The sequence below is a fragment of the Peromyscus leucopus genome, chromosome 2, assembly GCF_004664715.2.
Source record: "Peromyscus leucopus breed LL Stock chromosome 2, UCI_PerLeu_2.1, whole genome shotgun sequence".
Lineage (NCBI taxonomy): Eukaryota > Metazoa > Chordata > Mammalia > Rodentia > Cricetidae > Peromyscus > Peromyscus leucopus.
The window spans coordinates 134327497-134349013 of record NC_051064.1 but is presented as its reverse complement, the minus strand read 5'-3'; the positions used below and the strand labels follow the sequence as shown (position 1 = coordinate 134349013).

Here is a 21517-nt window from a genome sequence, read left to right as displayed (position 1 = left end):
AGGTGGTGTCCCTTATACACGAACAGCATGGATACTCCATAGAGCAACTCCTGTGTGCAGTGCTCCGGAAAGCCAGAAGAGGGCGACGGATCCTCCGGAACTGGAGCAGACAGTTGTGAGCCGCCAGGTGGGTTCTGGAACCCCAACCCAGATCCTCTTCAAAAGCAGAGAATGCGGTTATCCCTGACCCATCCCCCTAGCCTCCTGGTTGCATTCTTGAACTCATAAAAACTGCAGATCTGGCCCAAATTAGGCCCTGCAACTCCTACAATGGAGGATGATGGAAAGGCTTCACGAGTCTGGACCCCTCCCTAAGAATTTATATGCTGTTGAAAGTTGATGGTAATGTTGTGGCCGAGAAACGAGACACCCGAGCAAGACTATCACAGAGCTGATATCCATGCAAAACACAAAGGAGTTTATTGATAACAAGCAAGCCTGGGCTTGGTCTGTGTCCAACACTTGTCACTGCGGGTGGAGGAGAATGGCCCTGAGCTCTCAGGGTGAGGTTTTTTTAAGGGAAAAATCGCAAGCAGGGTGGTACAAGCCTTTGCATCATAAGATTGGGTGAGGGTGTGTAACCTTTGAATTTACTGGTTGGGGGTTACAGTTATTATTTTGGGGCAGGCCTGGACAAGTCCCAGGCTTTGTCCTTGAGCTGCCCTGGAGGCTGGCTGGCCTTTCACGTTCACAACGTTCTCATTGACCCATGCACATAGCTCTAACTTGGTAAGGAGTCCCAGACAATAAACAACTGGCAGAACCTTGAGCGGTCAGAGTACGTGCAGAAAGGGAGCTACTGCAAGGACTATGTCTTTTGTTCACGGCCCTCCCAGAGACTGCTTGCTCAAGTCTCAGGAAACTGAAATTGGGGCCTGATCTCTGAGAGAAGACTGAGCAGCCTGTTATGGGGTCTGTCTGGTCCTTTCAGTAGGAAGGGTTATTCTGTAGCAATTTTCTCTGAATTGAAACATTCTATCCTGGGTGGAAAGTCCTTTAAGACTCTCCAAGTAAACAATGGGAGCTAGAGAGATAACAGTGGTTAAGAGCTTTGGCTCAGGTTCAATTTCTACCACCCACTTGGCAGTTTACAACTGTCTGTGACTCCAGTTCCAAGGGATATTATGCCTTTTTCTGTCCTCTGAGGGCACCAGGCATGCACATGATACACAGATATACTTGCAAGCAAAACAATCATACATATAAAATACAATTTAGAAAAGTATACAACTCCCAAGTCTCAGTTCCTAAAGCGTACAAGATTCAAGCAGCTATAAGCAGTAAGGACGGCCGGAGAAGAGACTTTCTAACCTGTCTGACTGCCTGCAAGTGTAAGAATTATGTCCTTAATTACGTCACCAGCCTGTGACTGCATCCCATCCTGAAAAATGGGTGTGTCCTCTCTGTGTGCTCTCTTTCCTCACTCTCTCCTTCCGTATTCTCTCCCTTCTGAGTGCTCTCTCCCCCCCCTCCCAATAACGCTCTAGAAAGGTAACCATGGCTCATGACTCTTCCGCCACCGCAACATCCAGTGCTCTCTTTTGTTGGCATGGCTGCCGTGAGCGCAGCTGCTTAACCAATATTGGTGCCATTCAGACTCGGATAGATCAAAGAGGACCTGCTACTGCTTGCCACCTCCTGCCCCATCCAGCGAGACGGCAAGCGCGCGTCCCTCGCCTCCGCTGGACCCACACACAGCTACTGCCATGATTCTTCCCCACAGTGAGTCCACTGTTCTTGCGGCTGTAGTCTGGGCTATGTTCTTTGCGACAGACACCCTGGGGGTTGTCCTTGGGCTGTGCTGGCAATGGCAGGTGCATTTTTGATCCTGATGAGGGGGTTAATGCCGTCTCGGGTCCACCGTGGACCAACTGCAGCACAACCTCAGCCCTTCCCATCCCTTGACGAAGAGGATGGGTAACTTGAGCTGATTCTTAGATCTCTCTCTACTCTTTGGGGACACCTGAGATTGGAGTCTGATCCTGGTTTGTTATTTTAATTTTTTATTTTTCTCTTGACTACAGCCATGGGACAAAGGGGCAGATACATTTACCACTTACATTGGCTGATAGGGGCGGATACTGGTAAATCTGGCCGCATAACAGCTTCTTGGAAACTTCTGTCAGCGGACGGGCAAATAAAAGAGTTACTTTATGAGGTTGAGGATTTAGCATAGTGGTAGAGCACTTGCCTGGCAAGCACAAGGACCTGGGTTCGGTCCTCAGCTCCAGAAAAAAAAAAAAAAAAAAAACAAAGAAAGAAACCGCTGTGCAGTGGTGGCGCACACCTTTAATCCCAGCACTCGGGAGGCAGAGCCAGGCGGATCTCTGTGAGTTCGAGGCCAGCCTGGGCTACCAAGTGAGTTCCAGGAAAGGCAGAAAGCTACACAGAGAAACCCTGTCTCAAAAACAAACAAACAAAAAAGTTACTTTACCCCCAAGCTTTCTGCTAAAGCTCTAAACCCTTCTCCCTCCCCATTTCTGCGTCTGCCACCTGCAACCTTTTCTGTCTGACTTCTGCTGGCAGTGGGCGGGCTTGGGCGGCTTCTACTGACTCTAGCCCTAACTCACCTTAACTCCACCCACTCATTCTCTAACTGCCTTGGGAGACACAGATGGATCTGGAAGCAGCTAAGATCCATACAAATAAGTTTACATAGTCAAGATGCTCTTAAGCCAAAAATCAGCTTATAGCCTCAGACAATTCTTCCAAAAGGATCGGTTTATAGTCTGCCTACCGACAGATCTTCCAAAAGCTGTCCGTAAGCCATCAATCATCAGGAAAAAAAAAATTCAGGACACAGAGTAAAATCCGTCTCTTGTTCCCCAGAACTCCCCGACTAAAACTTAGACATCTAGAGAGCAAGGCTTCTAACCCCACAGGCAAAAGAGTCATCTGTGGCATTTAAGGTGTGCCAGGGAGGAGATAAAAGCCCGAAAACAAAATTGCCAAGTGCTGGCACTCGCTGACTCCCAAAAGCTGTTGGGTCCCTGTTTTAAGTGAGGAAAAAGGCCACAGGCTAGTGAATGCCCTGCCAGGCCATCAACAGACTTGTTAAAAGTGCCACCTATAAAAACAACCAGTGAGCTGACTGCCCCCAGGCGCCAAGATGCATGAGTACACCAAGCTAAGACCTCCAGCAGGCCTAGACTTGGCTACAGACATGGCAGGGAACCCAGAACGCAGCAGGGAAGCGATCCATTTCTTTCCTTCTGGACACCAAAACTACTGACTCAGTCCTGGGAGTTTTGGGATGTCACCTCTCCTTTCTCTATCGTAGGGTACAGAGGACAGCCTTACCAGATTTTTTTTTTAAATCTATTTATTTATTATGTATACAGTGTTCTGTCTTGCACATATCCCTGCAAGCCAGAAGAGGGCACCAGATCTCATTACAGATGGTTGTGAGCCACCATGTGGTTGCTGGGAATTGATCTCAGGACCTTTGGAAGAACAAGCAGTGCTCTTAACCTCTGAGCCATCTCTCCAACCCCAAGCCTTACCAGATTTAATTGCACTTTCAGAGTTACTTAATGGAAAAAGATTTCCACCTAAGATAAGAGCTCATTGTCTCACTCCAGATCTACTGCCTGTGTTTCTCAAGTGCATACAGACAAGGCCCTGATCTTTGCCTTGTCCCTAATTCCAAAAAAATAAATTCTCATACACCACAAGCTTTTTTCTTCCCAGTTCCCTGTTCTAACTCACTGTTCAGCTAATGATACAGGACCACCACAGAACCAGAGTCCAGAGATCATCAAGTAAGAAACTGTAACAGGAAGTAGGGTGGTGGTGGTGTATGCCTTTAATCCCAGCACTCAGGAGGCAAAGCCAGGTAGATCTCTGTAAGTTGGAGGCCAGCCTGAGAAAAACCATCTCAAAAAAAAAAAAAAGAAAGAAAGAAAAGAAAAGAAACTGTAACAGCTAAAAGGTATTTACACCCCCAGACCCAAAAGCATCTGGGCACTACAAAAAGACTTTAATGTAAACATCTATTACTGTGAGATGCTTTTAACAATGATCACCTGTCTCCTGGATGCGGAACTAGTAAAGGAAGCAGGTGCTTTAAAATAATCTGTCTCTGATAAAGCTTAACATGTTTCAAAATCCATCTGGACAGGCCTGATCTACCAACATAAAATAATAATGATTCTTTTCTCTCTAAGCTTTTTTCTATGTCATCAGCATCTTGTCAGATAGAAGGTTCCCAGCCACAGCCAAGAGGGATACATGTCTCCAGAACAATGGATGGCAGACAGCATCCCACAACGCCTGTCTACCTCGGAAGACTCCCCTTCCCCATTCCCCCAAGAGCCAACCGACGTCCAAGAGTCAGCTGGAAGCAGCTTTTGAGAGAAACGATGCCTCTATTCCCATCTACCTGCTTTTTTTTTTATAATAAGCGAAAGTCTGGGATGTAAGGATTAGGTCCTTAATTATGTCACCAGCCTGCAATAGCGTCCCAGCCTAAAAAGCGGGCGGGCGGGCCCTCTCTGTGTTCTTTCCGCACTCTCTCCTTCCGTATTCTCTCCCCTCCATGTTGTGGTGGTATTGTGTTCCCCAAAATATTGTGCACCCTAGTAAACTTATCTGGGGTCAGAGACAGAACAGCCACTAGACACAGAGGCTAGAAAATGGTGGCACTCACACCTTTAAGCCTAGCATTCCAGAGGTAGAAATCCCTCTGGATCTCTGTGAGTTCAAGACCACATTGGAAACGGCCAGGCATGGTGACTCAGGCCTTTAATCCCAGAAGCAAGCCTTTAATCCCAGGGAGTGGTGGTAGAAAGGAAAGGTATATAAGGCGTGAAGACCAGGAACAAGCAGCATTTGGCTGGTTAAGCTTTCAGGCTTTCGAGCAGCAGTTCAGATGAGGGCCATTGGGATGAGGACACAAATCTTCCAGTCTGAGGAATCAAGATCAGCTGAGGATCCGGCGAGGTGAGGTAGCTGTGGCTTGTTCTGCTTCTCTGATCTTCCAGTTCACCCTAATACCTGCCTCCAGGTTTGATTTTATTAATAAGAACTTTTAAGATTCCTGCTACACCGTGCGCTCTCTCTCTCTCTCTCTCTCTCTCTCTCTCTCTCTCTCTCTCGCTCTCGCTCTCGCTCTCGCTCTCGCTCTCGCTCTCGCTCTCGCTCTCTCGCTCTCTCGCTCTCTCGCTCTCTCTCTCTCTCTCTCCCCTCTCCCTATCCTATAAAGCTCAGCTCTGGAAAGGTAACCATGGCCTGTGATTCTTCCACTACCGCAACATCCAGTGCTCTCTTTCGTCCACATGGAACAGGTGGGTCTCTGTGAGTTCAAGGCCAGCCTGATCTACAGCCAGAGCTACACAGAGAAATCCTGTCTCAAAAAACAAACAAGCAAACAAACAGAAAGAAAGGAGAGAGAGAGTAGAAAGGACAGTAACAGGAAAAGAAGTCAATGGGCGACAGAAGGAGCAAGAATGATAAAAATACATTATGTACATGTGTAACAATTTCAGACCAAGGCCATTAACGTATGATAATAAGACACAGCAGCAAACAGACGAGGCTGGGACATGGCTGCGTTGACAGAGTGCTTGCCTAGCATGCACGAAGCCCTGAGGTGTAGGTCTGATCACAGCAGGAGGTAGAGGCAGGAGGATCAAAAGTTCAGTGTGCCCCTTGGCTGTTTAACAAGTTTAAGGCCAGCCTGTGCTACATGAGAGCCTGCCTCAAAAAATAAAAAGAGGTCTTGTATGCATTTGTCAGGAGCTGGGTTTCTTGTTGTTTTGTTTTGTTTTTTTGGTTTTTCCAGACAGGGTTTCTCTGTGTAGTTTTGGTGCCTGTCCTGGATCTCACTCTGTAGACCAAGCTAGCCTCGAACTCACAGAGATCCGCCTACCTCTGCCTCCCAAGTGCTGGGACTAAAGGCAGATGCCACCACCTCCCGGCTCGTCATGAGCTGTTTTGACAGTGTGAATCTTGAGACCACAGCCCAGCAATGAGGGTTAAGGACCTCAGACCATTCTTGTGTATCCTGAACACAGTTCACTGCAGAGAAGCAGCTTTACTCATCTGACTTACGTAAGTCAGGAGTGAGCCTTGTTTACCTTCCGTGAGACCAGACAGATTCCAAATTCCAGTTCTTTGCCTCATAAAAGCTTAGTCGACCTTCTTGTCCCTGCCAATCAAGCTTTGGATTAACTTCATTCTCCCTGGATCTCTGAACTTTGGCCCCTTCTCAGCTTAAACCAGTTCTCCGCCCCCCCCCTTCCTCAAAAGTCCTTCACAGATTGGGCCGGGCTTTCGAGCCAATTATTTCCCATTTACTGCCGTGTGTCTGTGGCTCATCCCACTTCCTCCCCCACAGCTCTTGTTTACTCCCACCTGAGAAAGAAAAGCCCTATTGGCCCTTGAGACCCTTGAAGATCTCATAGTCGGGTCAGGGCGCTCCTCAGTGCGATGGTTCCTGCCCTCATAATTGCGATAGATAGTTCCTTTTTACTAATCCTTACAAGCCCGCTGCTGAGTCTAGTGTTGTTGGTATCTTGTTCTCCGCTTGACAGTCTATGCCAATATTCATGTGTTCATGAGATTTAGTAAAACATTAGCATTTTGTACCAATAATCTCAGGTCTAGGCGGAGAAAGGAAGTCAGAAGCCAGAATCGTCTCACTTATATAAAGGTCAAACTTGCAAACTAAAAACAAAATTTAGGAATGTATTTAAATCAGAAAAAGTCCTGGGTACTCAAGTAGTCTCAGCACCTTAGACGGAGAGGCAGGAGGTTTACTACAAGTCCAGGAGCAGGCTCTGTTACAGAGCATAAACCTGTCTCGAACATGGAGATGGGGGAAGGAGAGAAAGAAAGCAAAAGTCAAAGAAGTCGTTAACTGAAAACCAGGGTCGTCGTTAGCGCTGGGGGATGACGGATTGAGAAGGAGCCTTCAGTGTTGGTGGAGATGACTGATGCAGTGATGGTGAGGTCCACCATGCTGTTACTCTTTGTGTTTCGTAGATACAGTTTACAAACTGTTTGTTTTCATGATTTCTTTGTGTATTTTATTCTATTTATTTATTTTATATATTGGGGGGTTTGTTGAGACAGGGTTTCTCGTGTGGTCCTGGCTGTCCTGGAATTCACTCTATAGACCAGGCTGGTCTAGAACTCACAGAGATCCTCCTGCCTCTGCATCTCGAGTTATTATGGGCTGGAGAGATGGCTCAGCAGTTAAGAGCACTGACTGCTCTTCCACGGGACCTGGGTTCAATTCCCAGCACCCACATGGCAGCTGACAACTGTCTGTAAGTCCAGTTCCAGGGCGTCTAACATCTTCACACAAGACACATGTATAGGCCAAACACCAGTGCACATTAAAAAAAAAAAAAAAAAGACACGTCATTACACCTGGCTCCCAATATCATTCTTATTTTAACTCAAAATTCATCTTAAAAGTCTTGCCAGTAAGCCAGGTGTGGTGGCGCACGCCTTTAATCCTGGCACTGGAGAGGCAGAGGCAGGTGGATCTCTGAGTTTGAGGCCAGCTTGGTCTACAAGTCAATTCTAGGACTATATAGAGAAACCCTGTCTCAGAAAAATGAAGTAAACAAACAAACAAAAAACCCCAAAACTATCTTGCCAGTAAAATTCATTTAAAGTTAAAAAACAAAAATAAGTATGGGGACCCATGCTAATCGCATGGAATTACATAGTGGGTGAAAAATAATTCCTTTTTTTTTTTTTTTTTTTTTTTTTTGAGATAGGGTTGAGCTGTGTAGCCCCAGCTGTCCTGGAACTCACTCTGAGACCAGGCTGACCTCAAACTCAGAGATCCACTTACTTCTGGAGTGCTGGGATTAGGAACTCACTTTGTAGACCAAGCTGGCCTCAAACTCGGAGATCCACCTGCCTCTGCCTCCCAAATGCTGGGATTACAGGCATGTGCTACCACAGCCCTGCTTTAAAAAAAAAAAAATTCTTAAGACAAAGTTTTGCTATGTAGTACAGGCTGGTGGGAACTTATGGCAATCCTCCTGCCTCAGCTTCCTAAGTGCTGGGATTATAGATGTGTACCATCATTTCCAACCTTAAAAAAAAAAAAAAAGCTGTAAACCGGGCGATGGTGGCACACACCTCTAATCCCAGCATTTGAGAGGCTGAGGGAGGCAGATCTCTGTGAGTCCAAGGCCAATTTAAGTGAGTTCCAGGACATGCTCCAAAGCTACACAGAAAAATCCTGTCTCAAAAAACCAATAATAATAATAATAATGCCGGGCAGTGGTGACACACGCCTTTAATCCCAGCACTCGGGAGGCAGAGCCAGGTGGATCTCTGTGAGTTCGAGGCCAGCCTGGGCTACCAAGTGAGTCCCAGGAAAGTCGCAAAGCTACACAGAGAAACCCTGTCTCGAAAAACCAAAATAAATAAATAAATAAATAAATAAATAATAATGCATAGTCAGGCGGTGGTGATACATGCTCTTTTGTTTTGTCTTATTTTTTTGAGACAGGGTTTCTCTGTGAAACAGTCCTGGCTGTCCTGGAACTCTCTCTGTAGACCAGTCTGGCCTTGAACTCACAGAGATCTTGCCTACCTCTTCATCCTGAGTGCCAGGTGTGTGCTACCACTGCCCAGCTGTGATGCATACTTTTAATCCCAAAATTTGGGAGGCAGAGGTAAGTGGATCTCTTTGAGTTTGAGGCCAGCTTGTTCTACAGAGAGAGTTCCAGGACAGCCAGGGCTACACAGAGAAACTCTGAGACTCTGAGGCAAAAAAAAAAAAAAAAAAGTTGAAGACGGGCCTGGAGAGATGGCTCAGCACTCAGCAGTTAGGAGCACTGGCTGCTCTTCCAGAGGTCCTGAGTTCAATTCCCAGCTCCCACATGACAGCTCATTACTGCCTGTAAACTCCAGCTCCAGGGGCTATGACACCCTCCCATAGACATACATGCAGGCAAAATACCAATGCACATAAAATAAAAATAAACAAATTCATTAATAGTTCATCTAATAATGTAGAAGAGTCAGAGGAGAAAGTCTGATCTCTGGCCTCCACACCCCTGCACTGTTCAGTGCACCCGCATACACGTGTAGACATTACACAACACACACACACACAAATAAATAAGTAAGCAACAGTCACTCAAGCAAGGTCATTTGTAATATTCATAAAATGTGGAGCAAACCATATGTTCATCAACATAATAGGTAAATGAATTGCGGCATAACGAGACACATTACAACAATGACAGTTAATTGTTCCTGCCACACAGAACAGCTGGATGACATGGAAGACAGTACTAAGTGAAAAAAGATAAACAGAGCGCTGGAGAGATGGCTCAGAGGTTAAGAGCACTGGCGCTCTTCCAGAGGACCTGGGTGCAGTTCCAAGCACCCACATCACAGGTCACAGTCCTCTGTAAGGAATCTGAAGTCCGTCTGGCCTCACAGGGTACCATGGACTCAAGTAGTACAAACGCAGAATACCCGCACACACATAAATAATGAAATAAAGTAAAGTGATAAACAGGAAATATCTCATAGAATCACACAGGAACATATAAGATAAGCAATTCCTTTTTCTTTTTCTTTCTTTTTTTCTTTCTTTCTTTTTTTTTTTTTTGCTTTCTTTTTCTTCTGTTTCTTGAGACGGTCTCACCTGACTCAGGCTGGTGTCAAACTCATTCTGTAACTGGGGAGGATCTTGGACTTTACTATTTTGGGGGTTGGAGAGATGGCTCAGTTGTTAAGAGCACTAGCTGCACTGGCGGTGGTGGCGCACGCCTTTAATCCCAGTACTCGGGAGGCAGAGGCAGGAGGATCTCTGTGAGTTCGAGGCCAGCCTGGTCTAAATAGTGAGTTCCAGGACAGGCATCAAAACTACACAGAGAAACCCTGTCTCGAACAAAACAAAACAAAACAAAAGAGCACTAGCTGCTTTTGTACTGGGCCTGGGTTTGAGTCCCTACATGGCAGCTCAAGACCTGTAACTCTAGTCCAGGGGATCTGACACCCTCTCCTGGCCTCCATGGATGCTGCACAAATTTACAGACAGAAAAGATCCATACAATAAAAATAAATAAAATCTGGCCGGGTATGGTAGCACACACCTAAAAAACAACAAGTAAACCTTTGGGTCTGTGTGTGTGGATGTGTCTGTGTGTGTGGATGCCAGTGAAGGCCAGAAGAGGGTGCCAGAATCCTTGGAGAAGGAATTATAGGCAGTTGTGAACTACCAGACCTAAGTGTTAGGGGTTGAACTCGGGTCCTCAGGAAGAGCAGGATACTCTCTTAACTTTGGAGCCATTTTGTTGTTTTTGTTTTTCGAGACAGAGTTTTTCTGTGTCACTTTGAGCCTTTCCTGGAACTTGCTTTGGAGATCAGGCTGGCCTCGAACTCACAGAGATTCGCCTGCCTCTGCCTCGAGAGTGCTGGGATTAAAGAAGTGCGCCACCACCGCCCGACTGGAGCCATTTTTCAAGCCCTGTATTTTTTTTTTGTTTGTTTGTTTGTTTGTTTTTTCTCGAGACGGGATTTCTCTGTTTAACAGCCCTGGCTGTCCTGCAACTCACTTCATAGACCAGGCTGGCTTCGAACTCACAGAGATCCACCAGTCTCTGCCTCCTGAGTGCTGGGATTAAAGGTGTGTACCACCACCGCCTGGCTCTTTTTTTTTTCCCTAAAATTTTTCTTTTCTTTTTCTTTCATTTTTTTTTTTTAAAAGATTTATTTATTTATGTATACAGTGTTCTGCCTGCATGTATGCCTGCATGCCAGGAGAGGGCACCAGACACCATATAGATGGCTGTGAGCCACCCTGTGGTTGCTGGGAATTGAACTCAGGACCTCTGGAAGAACAGCCAGTGCTCTTAACCGCTGAGCCTTCTCTTCAGTCCCAAAATTCTTTATTTTCTTTTATGATTTCCTATATGCATAGTGTTCCTTGAGCAAAATCCACCTTTTTGTTGTTGTTTTCTGAGTCCATTTTCCTACTATCCTTACCCCTCCCACCAAATGCCTTCTCCTGTCCAAGCCTCTCTGTGAGTTTTCATGTATGTATGTATACATGTACGTATGTATGAATTTGTGACCCATTGCATTTATTAAGGTTGTCTGCATGAGCACCGATATGTGGGTGGGAGAGTAAACTTAAATTTTAATTTATTGTCATTATGTGTGTGGGGAAGTGTGGGAACGCACGTGCTACAGTGAGGGTACGGAGGTCAAAAACCTTGTGACTTGATTTTGTCCTTCCACCCCGAGGTTCCAGAGACTGAACCTCGGTTATCAAGTCTGCACAGTCAGCACTTTTACCCAGTGAAGCATCTTGAACTTCTGATGCTCCTGCCTCCACACCTCCTGAGTGCTAGGTCTAAAGGCATGCACCATCACACCGGCTAAGCGCTGGGGTTATTGATGTGTACCACCTCCTAGTTCCTTTGTGTTCTAGAAATCAGTATGGTAGAAAACTCTGAGGAAAACTCTGAAGTTTTCTGGGGTATTGTATTTTTGTTAGGTTTGTTGTTGTTTGTTTGAGACAGGGTCTCTCTATTATGTGTCCCTGGCTTTCCTAGAACTCACTATGCAGACCAGGCTGGCCTTGAACTCACAAAGATCCACCTGCCTCTGCCTCTGCCTCCCTGGTGCTGGAATTACAGATGTGTGCCACCAAGTCCTGGGATGTTATTAGATTTTTTTTCTCCTGTGCTGAGGATTTGCCTCAGGGCCTCATGTACAGTGAGCTGCCACTCTACTTCTGACTACACCCCTAGCCTGACTGTGTGTGTCCCATTGCACAGGCATTTGGAGGGGCTATTTTAGACAGGGCCTCCTCATGCATCCCTGTCTGTCCTGAACTTTGTCATGATTGCAGAGACTAACTTCAGATTCCTGGTCCTCCTGCCTCCACTCCCCAGTTCTGGGACTCCACAACACCTGGTTTGCCCTGACTCAAAGATGGCGCAAGGTTGGCTTTCCTCTAGCCATGCCCTGCCATGAACAAATGTCAATTCCCCTGTGTTGACCGTGACTCCCTTCAGACTGTCATGGGTATCTTCCACCAGATTCTTTGGAATTTCCTTTCTCTATTGTTCCATTTTGTGATACAAACCCCGTTCACATCCCCAGGTCCATCTTCTGCTGCTCCCAGACCCACAGGTCCCAGGTCACATTCAGGAAACACCCCTTGCTCTCTGGCACCTCTGTGCCTTCGCATATTCCCTTCCCTCTGGAATGCCTCACCTCTGCAAACTCTCAAACATTTCTGAGTAATCAGCACTCCAGCGAAGCCCTTTCCCTGCCTCTGGGCACAATCAATCACCTCTGTAACTGCTGCTCCCAAGCGATTCAGATCACTGTAGCCTAATTACTTAGGTATCTTCATCTGCCAGGGGAAGAGTGTGGGTCTGATTCATTCTCTGTCCTTTCCCGACATCTACCCCAGAGTCTGGCCTGAGTAATTGTCAGGAGACACTGCGTGATACAATAGGTGAATGAATGGGTGGACAGATCATGGATGAGCACCTCATTTTTTGCAGCAGCGTCAAAGGTTCTAGGGTGCTCCAAGGCCCCGAGGGCAGGGTGGCTGCGGCTGCCTGACGCACAGCCAGTGATTTGGCTAATGAAGATAGAGCTAATGATGGCCATAAACCAGTACCCTAAGCTGCCCTGAAGCCACAGTCCTGCTCCAGCTCTCCAGTGAGTCATCCCTGGCTGAGCCTGAGGACAGAGATCCTGCCTTAGAAGTAGATGGTCAGTAAGCAGTGGCTGACTGCCTGATTCCACTCACTGCAGCCGGAGTTCCTCCTCTAGCATCAGAGGGGCCCGGGCTCAAGTCTCCACACAGACAGTGATTAGCTTTAGACAGCCAGGAAGCTCCATACCCCAGCTGGGCCTGCTTCTTCCTCCTCCCCCAGAAGAGAGGCCCGAACCCAAGACACAGGCCCAATCCGAGATGCTGATAACAGAGACAGTCTCCCAGCTCTGGAAAACCCACATGGAAGGAGTGTCACTCTCCTGGTTCAGAGAGAACCAGCTCCTGAAAGTTGTCCTTGGATGGCTCTCCACAGGGGTGAGCGAGCAGACATGAACACATTTGCACTCACACACATAGAATAAATAAAAAGGAAGTGGGGGGGGGGAGAGAGAGCTAGAGCTAATGATTAGAAAGAGTAATTTTTTGAAAAGGACCAAGACAGAGTTAATAAGAAAAGCTATATGGATGATGGAAAGATTAAGTAAGTTGAGGGGGAAACTGGTGTGGGGTGTTGAGGAGAATGACCCTAATACTTGGTGGCCTTGGAAGAGGAAAGGGAGAGACAGGAAGACTTGAGGATTTGAGGTGGTGTTAGTAACTAACAGAGGCCTTGATGAAAAGGCATTAAAGAGGATGGCCCCAAGTGCCTGAATCCCTTTGGTCAGGTCACCTGGAGGAAAGACCTGCTTTGTCAGCACGGTGGGAGGGGCTGGGATGTGCCAGGAGGAGGCCAGGCAGGCAGAGGTCAGCGGCTCAGGCCAGGTCTGAAGGTCTGGTGGGAGGTGGGGGGGTGTAGAATGAGGGGCTTTTTCAGCTCTAAAGGATTTCTCTAGGGAATGGCTGAGAAAGTGAATGCTCGGGTCACCTTAAAGATCACTATAAGTGATTATCTAGTTAAAGTCCTGAGTGCTGGCTGGGTAGAGCAATTTGGCCTGGGTTGTAGATTCTGAGAACTACCTGAAAATGTATAGACATAGGTCTATCACTTCACTCACTCATTCATCTCTTGAGACGTGGTCTCCATTAGCCCAGGATGGACTTGAACTCTTTATGTAGCCTAGGATGATCTTGACCTTCTGGTTATCTTGTGTCCACTGTCAGGTGCTAGGATTAGAGATGAGCCTCACTCACAGGGTTGGAGGTCAACTCAGGACTTTGCATATGCTGGGCAAATATTCTACCAATTGAGCTACATTCTCCAGCCCTAATTTAACTTATTTTTTTGTTATGTTTTGGTTTTTTGAGACAGGGTTTCTCTGTGTAGCTCTGGCTGTCCTGGAACTTGCTTTGTAGACCAGGCTGGACTCGAATTCAGGATTCAACCTGTTTCTGCCTCCCAAGTTCTGGGAGTAAAGGTGTGTGCTGCCACACCTGGCTCCCTAAATTCTTTTTTTTTTTTTTTCCCAGACATGATCTCACTATATAAAGCAAGTTGTCCTTGAACTCACCAAGTAGCTCCAAATTCATAGCAATCCTTCTGCCTCTGCCTCCTTGAGTGCTGGGGTGATTGGCATGAGCCTCCGTGTTTAGTGAGGTCTGCCTACATCTCTCTTTACTGTGACATAGGAAGGATGAGCAACACATCCCACAGCCAGGTGTAACAGTGCAGACCTGTGATCCCAGCACATGGCAGGCTGGAGGATCACAAAGCCAGCCTGGACTAAGTAATAAGATTCTGTCTCATTTTTTAAAAAAAGGGAGGGGGCATAGGCAGGGGGCTGGTGGGGGGCACTGGAGAGATAGCTCAGAGGTTAAGAGCACTGCCTGCTCTTCCAGAAGTCCTGAGTTCAATTCCCAGCAACCACACAGTGGTTCACAATCATTTATAATGAGATCTGGTGCCCTCTTCTGGTGTGTAAGTATTCATGCAGGCAGAACACTGTATACATAATAGATAAATCTATAAAAATAAAAAGGGCGGTAGTGGTGCACGCCTTTAATCCCAGCACTCGGGGAGGCAGAACCAGGCGGATCTCTGTGAGTTTGAGGCCAGCCTGGACTACAGAGGGAGATCCAGGACAGGCACCAAAACTACACAGAGAAACCCTGTCTCGGAAAAAAAGAAGAAGAAGAAGAAGAAGAAGAAGAAGAAGAAGAAGAAGAAGAAGAAGAAGAAGAAGAAGAAGAAGGGCATAGGGCTGGAGAAATGGTGTCTTAGCTACTTTTCTACTGTGATAAAACACTGTGACCAAGACAACATATAATAGAAGGAATTTAATTGTTCTATGGCTCCAGAAGTTTGACATTTATGACCGAGACAGAGGTTGGCAGCTGGAGCAGCAACGGAGAGTTCACATCTTGATCTGCAAGCAGCAGGCACAGAGCTATCTGGGAATGGGGTGCGTCTTTTGAAACCTCAAATCCCACTCTCAGTGACACACCTCCTCCACCAAGGCCACACTTCCTAATCCTCCCCAAACAGCCCCACCAACCGGGGACCATATAATCAAACAGGAGCTTATGGAGGCCAGTCTCATTCAAACCATCACAGATGGTCCAGCAGTTAAAAGCACTGGCTGCTCTTCCAGAAGACTCAGGTTCAATTCCAAGAACCTATATGGTGGATCGCAGTCATCTGTAACTCCAGTACCAGGGGGATCCTATGCCCTCTTCTGGCTTCTGAGGGCATTGGGCATGGACATATACACAGACACATATGCAGGCAAAATATCCACACACATTAAAAAGATAAAGTAAAATAAACAGAAGAACATATGCAGATTGAAGGTGTCTCCAAGCAGTATGTCCATTCTTGGGTGCATGGGTGCACGGTATTGTGACTGTGTGGCTTGGGTACATAGGTATGGTTTTGGGGGAATCTGCTGCAACGTGCTTTACAGTACTATGTGGGGGTCAGTTGAGGGTCTGTTGTGTGTGTGTGTGTGTGTGTGTGTGTGTGTGTGTGTGTGATAGAGGGAGAGAGTTTCTGTGAGGGTGACCCTGAGCTATACATCTGAGTTCTGTGAATCCTTGTTGTGGCATCTGAGCTGTGTGGTTCTATAATAAGGGGCTGGGGGGAAGGCACAGGGGTGTTCTTGGTGCTGGCACTCGGTGTCTATAATGGGGAGGAGGCGTGGTCCTGAGCTAGGAGCTTTAGAGCCAGGCCTGAGTGGTGACTCCTCGGCTGTTGCCCCTGAAAGAATGACCTCTCTCTGAGCAATGATTAACTCGGCCCCGTGAGAAGGATCCAGACTGTGGAGGTGAAAGGGGTGGAGCCTGATCAGCACAGGAGGAGGGCTGAAAGCCCTATGGGCAACTGTGTTGTTATCATTTCCTCCTGCCCACCCTTCAGGTCAGTCACCCTGACCCAGGGTAACCGGGTCAAAATATTTAACAAACGCGGAGGCACAGACATTAGCCAATCAAAACAGACGCTAGCCAGGCTCTGAATGGAGCCGGGCTGGAGGCTGTGGCCCAACCAAGCACAGCTTAGGTGGCCAGGACGATGGGAATGACCCCCTGAGGGGGCTGTGGCAAGGCAGAGGGAAGACAGAAGTGAGCTCAGGGACTCAGGCCACAGTGGTTTCAGACTTTAATAACTAGGGTAACCATGCCATAGTCAACCCTCTGCCTGGCTCTGCCTCTAAGCCGCTTCCAGGCCAGCTCTGGATGCTGCTTTGTCCCGGTGCTGGGAAAGCATTGGACCAGTGTCTTCTGTCAATTGCAGGAGGCGGGGAAACGCCGAGGGTCAAAAATCCTTGAAAGTGAAGTGGCCTTGTCTATTTTGAGAATGGGGCATTTCTGTGATTAGCTGCAATCCCAATTCCTCTGAGGGAGAGGCAGCCTCTAGAGGACAGTAACCTGAGAGCGGATAATAAAGGCTCTGGAGGCAAGGACAGAAAGTCCCTCTGCTCAGGGAGAAGGGTATAAAGGTGGCAGGAAGTGAGATGATGCTTTCTGGTGGCTTCTCATTCACTTGTAAAATAAATCTTATCCTCAGCATTGATGTTGCCATTCCTCTCTAGAACATCAAGGAGCTGGTCTCGGGTTCTCTTCCAGGAGTCTCCTCTGGCAAGAGTAGGGTGTACCCTGGAGATTGGCGGGTCCCTTCCACAGGCAACTATGGTATCAGCAAGTCATACCTTTTATTACAAAAACCAATAACTTAATTTAGTTTTATACAAAGTCAGGAGGAATTCTGGTCTGATATACAGCCTCATTCATGCTCCCTCCCTGGCCCTGGCCCAGAGGCTTTGGGGGCCACCAAGGGCCTATTAGGCAGTTAGTAGCACACTGTGTTCAAACCAAGGAAGTCCAAGCTGGGGGTGTGGCTGAGGTGAGGGCTGCTCCTGGGGCGTTGAGTGGGGCCTTTCAGGCTCCCCTTTGGAAGCACTGGACCTCATTCTGCAGGTCACCTCAGCAAAAGCATGTCTTCGAGCAGTTCAGCGATGTCAACATCTCCGATGATAGGGCGGAAGAAGAGGTCTACCAGAAGGCTACATGGAATGTTCTTGAGGGTGGAGGCCATGAGGAGGATTCGGGCCAGGCGGCCTTGGCTAGCCGGGTACCAGGGCTCCAGGACCTCACACAAGGCCCAGTGAGCCTCCTGCTGCAGATGTGCGATGTGGCAGGTGGCATGGAGGCCCGGCACATCTGTGGCAGAGAGAGTGCAGAGGGCTGGTGAGCGGCTACTCCGTGGAGGCTAGCCCAGGATGTGGGGATGTTAGCAGTTCCCGCCCCTCGCATGCTGGGGTGTAACTGCAGGGCCTTGTACATGCTAGAGCCTGCTTGGCAGGATTTCTACAACTGGACTATATATTGATGGCTCCGTTAACATGCTAGGTAAGAATGGTACCACTGAACGACATTCCCAGCCTTTAAAGATAGAGAAGAGCCTAATTGGTGGTGCTGGGAATCAAACCCAGGACCTGTAGCTCGGGAGGCAGCACTTTACTAATGAGTTACAGGCCTTGGGCTACTCTGCTACCTTGGAGGTTTCAACCACCATCTCCTTCATTTTATTGATCCATCTACTTATAGACAGGAAGTACATAATGTGGATTAAAAAGACATACGGGCTAGAGAGATGGCTCAGTGGTTAAGAGCACTCGCTGCTGCTGCAGAGGACCTGGATCCTGTTCCCACCTACACTGTGGCTCACAACTGCTTATAACTCCAATGCCTGACACCCTCTTCTGGCTTCTGTGAGCTCCCACCCAGATGACACACATACATACAGGTAGAAACTCATACACATAAAATAATATACATACATACATACATACATATATATATATATATACACGCCCATATATACATATATATGTATATATATACATATACTTTTTTTTTTTGAGATAGGGTTTCTCTGTGCAGCCCTTCATGTCCTGAAGCAGTGTTGGGATTAAAGGCATGGGCCACCAGTGCCTGACTAAATGAATTTTTTAAAAAATACAAAACAAAGCCGGGCGGTGGTGGCGCACGCCTTTAATCCCAGCACTTGGGAGGCAGAGGCAGGCGGATCTCTGTGAGTTGGAGGCCAGCCTGGTCTACAGAAAGAGTTCTAGGACAACCAAGGCTACATAGAGAAACCCTGTCTTGAAAAAAAAAAAAAATACAAAACCAGAAGCAGGTTGTTCTCTGGATGTGAACCCCAGCACTGCCACTGACTAGCTGAGTGACCTTGGACAAGTAGTTTAATCTTTCTGAGTGACTGTAGATGAGTAGTTTAATTTCGTGCCTCAGTTTCTTCATCTGTCAAGTGGGAATGACAGTACCTGTCGTCCATGATTGTTATGAGGTTTAACCAAAGCAGCATTTGTAAAACCCTTAGACTAAGTCCTGACATATGGTGAATGCATGTGGCTGTTTGGTACTGTTACTGCTGTTTGGCATTATACTTTAACTTTCAAGGCTTGTTGTCTCTTCCTCAAAGCTACAAAGAATATTTTCCCATGCCAGGCATGGTCTTAGTTTGAAGTCAACTTGCTCTACACAATGAGTTCTAGGCCAGCCAGAGTTACATGGTGAAACTCTGCCTCAATTCTCTGCATGGCCTCCCGCACCCCCACGCTCCATCACTGTTCTCCGGGCTAGATTTCCCAAGGAGTGCCCACGCTCACGCTTTCATTCTTTTTCTTCGTGTGGCCTCTCTGAACCCACGGAGGACTTTAACCTTCAGAACCTCACTGTACTGCCTGCCCTTGAAGATGTGGCTGCCACACGGCTGTGTCTACCCCACCCCCTCCACCCTCCCACAGTCCCTGAGAGTCAGGGCGAATTTCTCAGGCCCAGCGGCAGGAGCAACCTCTGCATTAGCTTGACCAGCATGCCCAGCCCTGCTCTGCCTCTGCCTCTGCCTGCTGTGTGGTTTCAGGTAGTTGCTTGATCTCTCTATGCCTCTCCTGTGAGATATCTATTTGCGTCTAACAAGGATACAAAGGGACAGTCGATGTCAAGCTCCAAGAAGGCCTGTTCCCGGGATGGGTCCCCTCCCAGCTTGGCCCCTATCCAGGAGAGTCTGGGAGCTCACCTGGGTTGAAGAGGATGGTTCCTTTCAAGTAGGCATACTCCTTGGGACCCAGCTCCAGGCTCCAGAAAGACTCCAGACAGCGCTGGAGCCACCGTACAGCAGCCAGCGAGGGTTGTGGCCGGTCTGGTGGCTGGGCATCCCGGGTACCACTGCTGGGCTTCTCCAGTAAGATTTTTTTAAGTATACTGGGCACCGGAGCCTCGGCCACCTCGAAGGTCACAGTATCTTGGGCCAACCCGAGCAGGAAGAGAGGGCTCCAGCAGACCCCCAGCAGCCGCCGCTGGTCCTCATGGGGCAGGCGGCAGAAGGATGGCAGGTTCCTGAGGAATGCTACCGTCTTGGCTAAGACGTCCAAGGCCTCGCGGCAGGTGCGATGTGGCGCACACAGACGCACGGGTCGGTGCTGCTGGCAGAGGCAGTGACTTCGGGACGCGGATGCCATGGGCCTGGCCCTGAGGCTGGGGTTCAGAAGTGCGTACAGAATAGCTGGGCGGCCTGCAGAGCCCTCGCAGGGGCAGTCCCCAGACTGGCTGGAGTTCATGGTTGGTGTCTTGTTCCTGTTTCTTCCCAGCTATCTGGCTCTCTGTATTGTGGGTGCTATTTATATCCTCGATGGGCGGGAGGGGGAACGGCCAAGCAACCTTGACTCCAGAAGTCATGTTCATTGAAAAAAAAAAAAAAACCACATACACACACAATGCACACACGCACTGACCCTGGCAGGACTGCGGAGGAAACGGTGGGGGAGGGGCGCTGGAGCTCCACGTGGCGTTGCTATCGCTTTAGTCAATGAAGTGGCCATTGCAGGGCACAGGGCCACCTGCCCGCTGCCTGGATGCCCTTTATCGGATGACTCAAGTGTATAAACAAGGTCATTAACCTAGGCTGTACCAGGGCACCAAGGTCTCAGGCGCTCAACCAGCCAGTGGCTGTGACTGCTGTTTCTATTGGCGCCCACTTTCATGCATGCAAGACCAGGGTTCTCACTGAGCCAAAGAGCCAGCCGGAGAGAGCCGGCCAAAGCCTTGAATGCATGACCCAGTCTGGAAGTCCCTTATCTCTGCCGTGTTTGCCTAACCTTGGGGCTCTGCTCCTGCTGTCGGTAAGGAACAGGCTGCAGGGAAGGGAGCCAGGTCCCTGGGAGACTTTGATCATCGTGCAGTCTAGGAGCCCCCCCCCCCCCCCCCCCCCCCCCCCCCCCCCCCCCCCCCCCCCCCCCCGCCAATGACTCCAGTGCAGGGGCCCCTTTGGAGGAAGACCATTCAGAGCCCCCTGCTCCCAGTCTGCATTCCTATAGCTCCAGAGAGGCTGGCCTGCTGGCCCTTGCAGAACTGGGAAACTGCAAGGCTGCCGTTTACTGAGGACCGGCTAGATGGGGGTCACTTTCCTTTGTAATGGTGAGGACTTCCCGGCGAGACTAGAAGAGGTGAAGCGACCTGCTCAGAGTCACTCCGATAGGAAAAGAAAGATATGTCTGACCTCCAAGTCATCCTTGTTTGCCCCCTGAATCAATTGCGCAGCTGCAGTGTGAGTTTCTCAGCACTGGTGGCTAGCAGCTACTGCCACCCCCTCCTCCCCCAAGCATCCCCTGCCACCTGCAGGGTCTGCAGGCTTGGCCCACCTATGGTGTGAGTGGAAACACATCTCTGCTAGCACATAGCTTCTCTGTCCTGGATATCTGTCTCAAGTGGTGGGAGGTGGGGGACGAGGGAAATGGGAGGTCCCCAATTGTATCAGGTTCCTGACCTTGGCTCGCCTTGCCCAGTGGGCTTGCTGTTACCACACTCTTGAGGAGAGAGACTCTGGCGTCCTCTGCCCTTGCATCTGGTCTTGGCTCCATGCTTCCCAGGCACAGTGTGACTGCCTGCTGGTCTCCAGGGTTCTGTGAGTCTCGCTGTCTTAACTGAGACAATAAGGTCTCCCTGTGTTGTGGACTTGAAGACAGAGCACCCCCTCTATCCCTGCAGCCAGCCAGGCATGCTGCTTTCACTGTAGTGGTTGGTGTGGATCTCGGCCCAGGCCTCCCTTCGAAAAAGAACAGACCATCGGGTACGGCAAGGCGGAGTCAGTGGGAGACCAACACGATGCAGATGGACTGAAAGAGCTGGGTGAGGTGGTCCTCTCGTGGTCCTCGAAGTTGCATTCAGGCCCCATCTCTTTCCTAGGAATGACATGGGAAGGATGATGCTCCGTTCTTCTATTGTTATTTATTTTGTGCCGATTGCTCTCTCTGTAGCAGGTAGCCTTGAACTGGCACTGTGTTGCCTCAGCCCCCCCCCCCTCCACCCCCCACCCCCCCACCCCCGCTAGAATTACAAGTCTGA

General features: G+C 48.6%; 1 protein-coding gene across 1 annotated transcript; it reads right to left on the bottom strand.

The window, feature by feature from the left end:
* Nucleotides 1–16787: 16787 nt before the first annotated feature.
* Nr0b2 (nuclear receptor subfamily 0 group B member 2) lies at nt 16788–20371 on the bottom strand. Its single transcript, XM_028888213.2, has 2 exons — nt 19194–20371; nt 16788–17314 (listed from the first exon to the last, which is right to left on the bottom strand). The coding sequence occupies exons 1-2, from the start codon at nt 19732–19734 to the stop codon at nt 17073–17075; spliced, it is 783 nt and encodes a 260-aa protein (XP_028744046.1). The 5' UTR covers nt 19735–20371; the 3' UTR covers nt 16788–17072.
* Nucleotides 20372–21517: the final 1146 nt, after the last annotated feature.

What these genes read in the sequence shown, in the direction of transcription:
- Nr0b2 (XM_028888213.2), bottom strand. Translation starts at nt 19,734, where the DNA reads ATGAACTCCAGCCAGTCTGGGGACTGCCCCTGCGAGGGCTCTGCAGGC. An exon ending in AACCATCCTCTTCAACCCAG is followed by an intron (nt 17,315 to 19,193) that starts GTGAGCTCCCAG and finishes TCTCTGCCACAG; the next exon opens with ATGTGCCGGGCCTCCATGCC.